This window comes from Pagrus pagrus (assembly GCF_965226575.1).
Source record: "Pagrus pagrus genome assembly, chromosome: 19".
NCBI lineage: Eukaryota > Metazoa > Chordata > Actinopteri > Spariformes > Sparidae > Pagrus > Pagrus pagrus.
Window position 1 is genome coordinate 3,068,063 of NC_140203.1, and position 10,786 is coordinate 3,078,848.

General features: G+C 41.6%; 1 protein-coding gene across 1 annotated transcript; it reads left to right on the forward strand.

The window, feature by feature from the left end:
* Positions 1–2,501: 2,501 nt before the first annotated feature.
* Positions 2,502–10,576, forward strand: sec14l7 (SEC14-like lipid binding 7). Its single transcript, XM_084382651.1, has 12 exons — positions 2,502–2,560; positions 3,993–4,068; positions 6,849–6,892; positions 6,978–7,040; positions 7,431–7,619; positions 7,919–8,014; positions 8,099–8,159; positions 8,261–8,344; positions 8,721–8,827; positions 8,920–9,059; positions 9,142–9,311; positions 9,785–10,576. Exons 1-12 carry the CDS (start codon positions 2,507–2,509, stop codon positions 9,913–9,915), a joined length of 1,215 nt encoding a protein of 404 aa, XP_084238777.1. The 5' UTR covers positions 2,502–2,506; the 3' UTR covers positions 9,916–10,576.
* The last annotated feature ends 210 nt before the right edge of the window (positions 10,577–10,786 follow it).

Sequence of the window (10,786 nt, forward strand, 5' to 3'; positions counted from 1 at the left end):
GCAGAACCTGAGATGTCAGCTTGTTATTCCACACGATCTTCTTACTTATCAAAACCTGGTGCCTGCATTACCCACAATGCAACTTTAATTACCTGCCAGCCTCCAGGTTCAGGTGTGACAGAAGGTGTTACACTTATTGATGATTACATTAATAAACATTTATATCTGCTAACAACTACATTATAGTGTGTTATAAACATGTATTAACTGCTGACCAGGAGGTCGTCCAACCTTCATAACCTCAGCTGTACTTTGTCTTTAGCACTAATTAGCAAACATTAGCATGCTAACACATTAGCAGACAAAGATGGTGAACATCATATGTTAGCATGCTGACGTTAGCATTTAGCTCAAAGCGCCGCTGTGCCTGCAGTACAGCCTCTCAGAGCTGCTACATCACATCTTCATTCATTTTCACAAATCAGTGTTTCAGCTTTCAAATCGCAGAAGAAGACACAAAGTTATAATCATGAAACTTCAGAGTCCCCAGAATAACTTGTGATGATCTATCGAAGCAGTAGCCGCCTCCAACAGATGAATGTGGAGGTTATTCAGTCTCTGAATTTGAAATAACCATCGTAACCCGTGAGAAGACGTCACAGTTTCTCCTGTTTGTGTCAGTGGGGGGTTTAATCATCTTCAGACGCAGGCTGGTAGTTTGTCGACCTGCTCACCTGCCGAGGAAACAACCTGAAAACATGCAGCGACAGTTTGTGGACAGCTGATCGATCTTATTTTCATCCATTGAACTTTGGCGCGCTGCAGACGGGATGACTGAGGGGTGAACATCTGTTTCCTTCAGGTTTTATTTTGTTTTTTTATTAATTTGGGAGGCAAATGATGACTTTTTCTTTCTGGGGTGATCAAAACAACTTCCCGCCGAGTCAACATGAGAAGGACTGTTCTGCTCCGATTGTGTTGTTTTATGTAAATCATGTATTTATTCATAAGCACCAGCTTTATTTGGTGAACCTGGTATCTGGGTCCTGATCAGTTTCTGAATAGCTCGTGTATTTAAGAATAAAATGAGTTTTATGAAACATGTTCGTAATCTTTCTGTTCTTGTCTGACATTTAATTTAGCCTGGAGTTCTTCTCTTATAGCTTGTTAAAAAAATATAGTCTTAATGTCTCCACATTTCTTTACAACTACAAGTAAAACTACTCAAGTACTGTATTCAAGTACAATTTTGAAGTATTTTTTCCATTTACAGCCACTTAATACTTCACATTTCAGAGGGAAATATTATCTGTAGTTCGTCTTTATTGTCTGAAGTGTATTTTTTAAATTTACAATATATAAATAAAATAAAATATAAATATAATATGGTCGTCAGCGTCACATTAACAGTTGGACATCAGGTAAACGCTGCATCCACTTTGACTGTGAGCATCAGTGACGTAAACACAGAGTCCGCCTGTCACTTCATCTGTTTCTGTTTCCTGTGACCGGACTTTAGTTCAGCGGTGTTGGATGGTCGAAAAAAGATGTCGTGGACAGGGATCATCTCAGAGTCTGCACCTTTTAAGCCTTGTCGTCGTTTAGGCTAATTTCCTGTTCTGCAGTTAGCAGGCTCCTCCCTCCTCTACGTCACCACACTTGCACGACTCCTTTCTGTTTTTCGAGGCAGCTCTTTTTCCTCTTTCTTCTCTTCAAGCGTTTTTTCTCCACCTGCTGTGTTTTGTATTATAAGCCGTCACCGGGGAAACAGGAGGATCCTGCTCTCTTGTGTTGTTCGGCTGCAGGAAGGACCGCCTCTTTATGGAGTTCTCTGTCCTGATTGGATAAAGAGGGCAGGGATACCAGAAAGTGTCTTTCCTCTTTAACTGCATGAGCATCGATGAGATGAGACGTGTTGCTGACCAAACACTCTCTTATTTTGATAAGAAGATAACACTCACAGCAGCATTAATCCAAAACCTGCGCTCTCTTCTCCTGATGAAGCAACAAAAGCCGAAAAATTAACAGTCAAAAAAACAAAAATGTTTTGACCTGTGAACCGGCTGTTTATGATAATAATAATATAATAAAATAAAATAAAAACTAACTTGTTTTATACTGCACTTTCCAAAACAATGTTACAAACATGAAACATCTCAGGAGGAAATAATAATATCAGATAAACACAATAATAACAGTAATATACAACATGTTGGAAATAAAGCAAGCATAATAAAAAAAATGTTTTACTTTACTACTTTTAAACTGTAGTATTGTTGGCATTATTTGTAGTAGTAGTACTTTGTTTATTCCTCCATTGACTTGCTCCAACAAACCACAGTGTGTGTGTTGTAATACAGCGCCTCCAGGGATGAAAGTCCACCTGTGTGTGTGTGTGTGTGTGTGTGTGTGTGTGTGTGTGTGTGTGTGTGTGTGTGTGTGTGTGTGTGTGTGTGTGTGTGTGTGTGTGTGTGTGTGTGTGTGTGGAGGCGTGGCGTTGCCTCGTCTACCTGCAGCTCTTCCCTCCACTTCACTTCATTCACACTCTGCCACAGCAGCAGGAAACATGAGCGGACGAGTCGGAGACTTGAGTCCAAAACAGGATGAAATCTTAACCGAGGTAAAAAAAAAAACATATTTCGATCAATAAGAATCCACTGAAGGTATTGATCTGTGAATATTGATGAGTTCCTTCTGTTGTATTCAGTTTTCTCTGTGGTTGTTTTGTTGTAGTAACACATGGATCTCATGGTAACTGTCTCCTGTGTTCATAGTGACACTGTTGTTATGTACACTGAGATTTACTGTGCTTTAATACAAGTTCGAAGTACTTGTACTTCATTTGAGTATTTCCATTTTGTTCTACTTTGTACTTAAGTATATACCAGTGGAAAATATTGTAGTATTTTTTACCAGACAGAAAGTATTAATCCATTTATAACAGGATGATTTTATATTTTTTTAGTAAAACTTCTTTAAGTAAGTCACATTTTTAATGTCCGACTTTTACTTTTCTGTATTGTTGTATTAGTACTTTTACTCTGAGTTAAGGATGCGAGTACTTCTTCTACTGGAAGAATATTTATTTTTTATTACACTACAAGTTCACGTTGGGACACAATAACAAAGATTTAGTTTACTTATTGTCTGTGTTGGATAATGTGCAAGAAACATTGTTAATATTGATTCATTTGTTGATTGTTGTTCAATTACTGTACTTTAAAATGTCCTTAAAAAGCCCAATGAGATTAAATGAAATGACCCTTTTTAAAGATTTAAGAAAAGCTGCAAACCTTTACGTCTGGTGAGCTCGACTCAGGAGAGAAATCTGCCTCGAGGATGATTAACGATCTATTAGTCAGGCCACTAATCAATGAACCAGCTTCAAACTTTAAAGGAAAGGTTCAACATTTAGGGAACACGTTTAGATTCAGCCAGATCAGAAGGTTAATGCCACTCTGGTGTCTGTACAGTAAATAAAAAGCTACATCCAGCTAGCTTAGCTTAGCTTAGCTTAGCATGAAGACTTGAAAGAGGCAACAGGTTTCTGTCTTAAATAGTTTAAAATCAAATAATCTGACCTTCAGGCCTCAAAGTGTCTCGAAAATTGAATTAAATCTAACTTGTTTAAACGTGTAGAAAAGCTGGGACAGTAGCTGCCCTGGCTCAGGAAACTAAACTTAAGTATTAAAGCGCTAATTTGCTGTTTTACAGGACGTTAATCGTTGAACTGTTTCTTGGCCGGCAGCACGAACTGTCTGTTTCTTTGCACTTTGAATGAACAGGATGAAACAGGTTCGTCAGTGAGCTCCAGAGCTGCTGGTAGACGGAGGGTTGTGTTTCATTTGGACTGAGCCGGGCTAGCTGTTTCCCCCTGTTTCCAGTCTTTATGCTAAGCTAGGCTAACCAGCCCCATATCCACCGTACACACACACGAGAGTGGTATCAATCTTCTCATCCAAACACTCAACTCTCCTGTAAATAACAATGTTGTTTTTAATTTAAAGCCGCCGTTTGATTGTGATGTTTATGTTCTGACTCTCTGCCTCCAGTTTCGGGGGAGGATCCAGGACATCCTGCCGGCCCTCCCCGCACAGCACGACCACTACCTCCTGCGCTGGCTCAGAGGTGAGAGCGCACACCTCCACACACACACACACACACACACACACACACACACACACACACACACACACACGATGAGGGCAAAACATTAATCACACATCAGTCAATCAAGCACGAGGTGACATCTTTAATAATAAGAGGAAGAGCCAGCAGGTCCACGACAGACGAGATGGAGAAGAGAGAGAATTTGCTAATAATTTACAGCATAAACAGAAATAAAACAGGTTGTTTTAAAGGAACAGTTCACCCAAAACTGAAAATTCAGTCATCATCTCCTCACCTTCATGCTTTCTGGAGCTTCACAGTGAAACAGAGTTGCAGCGTTCTGCTGAACAGCTGAAGCAGCTGGAGACTTTCTACAGAGTTGTGTTGGTACTTTTCCTTCCTTGTGTAAACTGTGAATGAAACTCTCACACTAATGATGATGAGAGGAAACCACAACAGGTACATTTCCTCCAACACAAACAAACACACTGTCTGTGTATTGGCCGTCATTATTCAAATTGTCTCAGAGAGCTACCGCCCGAGGCTACGCTCACACTCTCTGCTGTCTGAGGCTGCTCTAAACAAACCTGTTCCCATGACCTCAAACCGCAGCCGGTTTCACTGCAGGACTGAGAGGAAATACCTGAGCCGGAGGCTTCGGTATCGAGATCCACTGCTGTCACAAAAAAATGTCAGTTTATCGTGGCATCGCTGGACCAGCCTGTCTGCTTCTGTGTCTTCAGTGAGTCTGGAAGCCGTTTCAACACCCTGTCTCAACTGATTTCACACTAAATATATGGAAAAAGACATTTTACTGACTGTTAACATGTCACATTATGCAAATACAGTAAACAGTCACCAAGATAGGCTGCTTCTTTGCCACCTGTGGAGAAAGTCACCAGACTCCCTTAAGAAATTGCCCAATTTTGTGAGTTGTGGCATGAGAAGAGACTTTATAAACTTTGTGAAATGTTGTCTCTAACAAACTCTTAATCATTAGTATCTTCTTGTAAATTCGGCATTAAATGCAAAACATTAAGATGTTTCTTTCCTTGTAAAAAGTAAAGAAAAGTTTGTTGCAGCATCGCCGTACCAGCCCGTCTGCTTCCATTCTGAAGTGCATCTCACCTGCCAACATTTATCAGCTGTTTCAACTGATTTTGCACTAAATTTATGAAAGAAGACATTTTATTCACCATAAACATGTAACAATTTTCAAATACAGTAATCAGTAACCAATGTAGGCTGTTTCTTCGACGCCTGTGGAGAAAGTCACCAGACTCCCTTAAGAAATTCTACAATTTTGCGAGTTGTGGTGTGAGAAGAGACTTTATAAACTTTGTGAAATGTTGTCTCTAACAAACTCTTAATCATTAGTATCTTCTTGTGAATTCGGCATTAAATGCAAAACATTAAGTCGTTTCTTTCCTTGTGAAAAGTGTCAGTTTGTTGTTGTTGTGTACAAACATATTTCTTTCTTTAACGATATTGTGCTATCGTGGGTATCGGTCATCACCTAATGGGCCAATAAACGTGTCAGCACTGTTTTCACCTCGATGTGAAGTCAATTACAGCTTTAGTCTTCCCGCTCATTCAACACCTCGCCCCAAATCACTTCAGGTCTGAGAGACCTGATGTTTGCATTACTAAATAGATGAAGGTGTGTCGGTCGGTTCTCTATGAAACCAGTTGTATTGACAGAAGATGCTGACAGCCTGTTTAACAGCGGTTAATGTAGCAGCGAACTACAAGACAGAGAAGTGTTCATTCAGTGTCGCTGGCTGCTTTGTCTGCTTTTCATGTCCACAAGTGACGTTTACAGGATCATGATAAATGCTAAAACAAAAGTAGAAAAGAGTCATTATTGAGTCATCAAGTCAGCTAACTGACTGAATATATCTACGTGATGTTTGCTAACACTCGCTCAGCTCAAGTCCTCCTGAAGAGCTGAGTGACGCTGTGTTTTATTCCTCACAAACAGTGTGTCCTTTCTTCTCTCGAACATTTTTTATCATTGACGGCATTTCCAGCGTTTCTCTCTGTTAATCAGTAATTTATTTCCTCTAGTGTTCGTCCGTCTGACCTCGTGGCCTTGAAAGCGCAGAGGCCTGTTATTGACTCAGCCGGAGGTTTGATCTGCTCTTATCCGACAGTAAATGTTTGTTCGACGCTGTAGAAAGTTTGACCTCGGTGAAGCTGCATGGATTTAAACTAACTGTTCATTTAAAGCCGAGCCAACGGTCTCTAAAACAAAACTGATAAAACAGAATAAGTTATCAAAAACAGCTGGCGGGAAAATTAGGATATAACTGTGGAAAAGTAAAACAATTATCAATAAACGAATAAATAAGTAAATTAAAAAAAACAAACCTGAAGTACAAATGTAGTCCGCTGCCGGCCTCCGTAGAGACGAACAGAAATAATGGATTAAGTGGACTGTGCCGACATTTTCATGTAATCTATTACCTCGTTGAGCCGCCGGTTTGTTCTGGACTTTGTGTCTCTGGACTCGACTCTTCTGTGAATTGACCCGGAGTTCGGCGAGGCTCGGATCAATGGAGGACTCTGTGACTGTGGATCAATATTTGCATTAGCTGTTAACCTCGGACAGTTTCCTCACTCGACTTCAGGTTTTCTATTGATTTGAGACTTTTACTCAAGTTTCATCCAGATCATATATTTTCTTCACTTTACTGAATACTTGTCATGTTCCTCCACTAATGAAACTGGTGGAATGTCCCTTTAAATCGAGTCTCTACTTCACTGATCAGGATTTTTCTCTTCTCTTCTTCTTGCAGCCCGAAGCTTCAACGTTCAAAAATCTGAAGCCATGATCAGAAAGGTGAAGCTCTCCTTTAAACTCTCACGTTATCTCCTCTCAGGTGTGTTTGGTGAGTTTCTCGTCACACCTCTGTTTCTCTCTGCAGCACCTGGAGTTCAGGAGGAAGATGAAGGTCGACAGCATCGTCTCTGACTGGAAACCTCCAGAGGTGAACATGCTCCTTTACACTGACTCAGGCGGGAATGTTAAAATAAAGACTTTACTTTTTATTTGCACCCATTTACACAAAATTAAACTGATTCATCAGGACAGTAAAAAGCTTTAACATGCGACAGTCAACAGAGATGTTGTGAGGAGGAAGAGGAGTCAGACTTTATTTTATTTTGGTATTTAAAGGAAGGATAAATACGGTGGCCCTGAGAGCTCAACACACTACTTAAAGGGTAACTCCACTGGTTTGTGCAGTTGCATTGTGGGTAATGTAGGCAGCAGTAGTGAAATACTGACCTTTAAAATGTATTTTTGGAGGTTTAATTTATTGTCCCGCTGTGATAAAGATGTAAACTCTGTGTCGTCCTCTGCTTCCCGTGTCCGTCAGGTGATAGAGAAGTACGTGTCTGGAGGGATGTGTGGGTACGACATGGAGGGGAGTCCCATCTGGTACGACGTGATTGGTCCTCTGGATCCTAAAGGTCTCCTGCTGTCCGCCACCAAACAGGACTTCCTGAAGACCAAGATCAGAGACACGGAGATGATGCGGATGGAGTGTCGGAGGCAGACGGAGAAGGTCAGCCACAGATACTGCACTTCATTTCATTTCCTCTCCTCTCCTTTCTTTTGTCTTCTCTCCTCTTGTCTTTCCTCTCTCTCTCTCTCTTGGTGTCCATTTTGTGTCCATTTCTTTTAAAAAATTCCTTGTATCTCCTTTCCTCTCCTCTCTTGTTCCCTCTGTCTTCCTCCTCCTCTTTTTCTTGACCTGTCCTCTTGTTTCCTCCTCTCCTCTCCTTTCCTTTCCTCCTCTCTTGTTTGCTTTCCTCTCCTTCCTCCTCGTCTCCTCTGAATAACGTCTCCTCGTCTCTGTCTCAGCTGGGGAAGAACATTGAAGCCATCACTCTGATCTACGACTGTGAAGGACTCGGACTGAAACACGTTTGGAAACCTGCGATTGAGACTTACGGAGAGGTTTGTCAGACAATCACAACTGAATCACTGAGTTTCATCTGATGAACATCACTTCATCTCACCATCACCGATCTCCTCCTGCAGGTGCTCACCATGTTTGAAGAGAACTATCCAGAAGGCCTGAAGAGAGTGTTTCTTATCAAAGGTGCTTCAGCTCGGTGACTCTCTGTTTCAACATCTGATTGTTTCTTTATGAGTTTTTTTTGGTTAATCTGTGATTGTTTCTTGATTTTCTGTCTGATGCAGCTCCCAAAATGTTTCCTATGGCCTACAACCTCATCAAACACTTCCTGTGTGAGGAAACACGGCGGAAGATCATCGTTTTAGGAAGTAAGATGAATTTTGTTTTTATCAATCCTTTCCTTTCCTCTTGTTTCCTCTTACTTGCTCTCTTTTCCTTTTGTTTAATTTCCTGTCACTTCCTTCTCCTTCCTCTTGTTTCCTTTCCTTTCCCTTCCTTTGCTCTCATTTCCTTTCCTTTCATTTCCTTTCCTCTCTGAATTTTTTGTTTTTCATCACAGACTGTAAAAATAAGACTGTAAACAGCATGGAAGTGCATCCAAGAACTTTTGCCCAGAACCTCTAGGTGGTTCTGGAGTAAAGGTCAAAAGGTCAGGAGTACAATCAGCAGGATTCATCCTCCGGGCACCATGAACCTGTGATCCGTCTGACAGCACCACCAGTCCTGACTGTTTTCTTTGTGTAGGTAACTGGCAGGAAGTGTTACGTAAACATATCGACCCAGAGCAGCTTCCTGTGGTGTACGGAGGAACCCTGACTGATCCTGATGGAGACCCGAGCTGCAGAACCATGGTGAGAGGAAACCAGTACCTCCTGCAGCAGAACCTGAGTGTTGTCTTTCTGAATGATCATGATTTAAACGACGGATGTGTTTGTTGTTGCAGATCAAATATGGCGGCACAGTGCCCAGGTCGTACTACGTTCAGGACTCGGTGAAGATCCAGTACGACAGCAGTGTGACGATCAGCCGCGGGTCCGTCTTCCAGCTGGAGTTTGATGTCACAGCACCGAGCAGCCTCCTGAGGTCAGCTTCAAATCTGAACACAGATAACCTTCATTCCCTGTTTGTCATCAAATCAAACTGAACTTTGTCTGTTCCTTCTCAGGTGGCAGTTTGCCAGCGACGGAGCAGATATCGGGTTCGGAGTGTACAGACGGACCACAGAGGGCAAAGGTCAGAAAGTGGCCGAGATGCTGCAGGTTCTGCCCAACGAACGCTACAACGCTCACCTGGTCCCTGAAGACAGCTGCCTCACCTGCGCCGAGCCCGGAGTCTGTGAGTTACAACACAGTCATGTCGAGTCGTTAGAGGACGGGGAGGATTAGTTTACAGGCTGCATCTTCTCCTGTGAATCCTACGATGGTGTTGTAGGGCCAGGTTAAAAAGATTAAATAAAAATGATGGAGCTGGGGAGAGGAGTAATATTCTGAGTAAGAAATCTGAATTTTTATGATTAAACTGTTACATTTACGCGAAAAAAATTGAATATTTTCTGAGATTAAAGAAGTAAATTAAGGATAAAAACTTGGACAATCTCTGGGATTAATGTGGTAAATGTAAGAGAAAGACTTCGGACAGAGCCAGGCTAGCTGTTTGCCCTTGTTTCCAGTCTTTATGCTAAGCTAAGCTAATCAGTGGCTGGCTGTGGTTTCATATTTAACAGACAGACATGAGCTGAAACAAACTATATATTTAAAATATCCTGCAGGATGCTAGCTGTTGCTAACTCTGTCCTCCATTTCCTGCAGACGTGCTGTGTTTCGACAACAGCTACAGCATCATTCAGTCCAAGAGGGTGAGCTACAAGGTCGAGGTTCTGCCTCCTCTGGACGGACCGATGCAAAGTCCACGTAGCCGAGGAGAGAGACGGCTGCAGTGACCGAGTCCAGCACAGAAAAACACAGACAGCAACATCAGTACTTTTGCATCAGGGCCGCATTAACCCTCTTTGGGGCGTAATACCTCTCTGACCCTGTGCATTGTGCATGTATTTGACTGTAATTAGCAATTAGCTTTGATTGAGAAAGTAACTTAAAGGGACAGTTCACCAGGAAATCGAGAATATGTATTTTTCCTCCTCATCCATCCAGATTGTGTTTGTGTGAGTTGAATAACACTGCTACTGTTTCTGATTGTCAGGTGAACTGTCCCTTTAATGTCACAGGATCAGTTTCTGAAGCTTCATCGTGTTTTTGTAATTGAATATAAAGACAGTGAGGAGCTCATGTGTCGAAGTACCGTCCCACACGCCTGACTGAAGTTTATGTTTGTGCTTGACGGACAACACACACACACACACACACACACACACACACTGAGGCGACAGGAGTAAAGTTACTTTCCGAGGTCACTCATCAGCAGGAGCTCTGTGTCAGATCGTGTTGGATAATTATGACCTGTTTGTTGTCACAGTGTGAAAATGACTGATGTTGTACGATGTGTGTAAATGAAGGATGTTGATAATAATCTTATATTTGATGTATAAATACACTGAAGTCATCATGTCGTGAACAAAGTAGGTTGATTTATTTTTAATTTATAAACTCTTCAGTTTGTACATGTTACTCTGAATAAAGAGAAAATGTGTATCGATAACAAACAGATTGTTACTTTTTATTTCTTTTAACACAACTACACACCACGTTGCGATGACGTCACACCAGCAGCCCGTCAACACGCGACAGCACAGTACTGATTACTGCATTACTGCATGAGTCCTCAGTACTTATGGGTCGGACCGCATCTTCAAA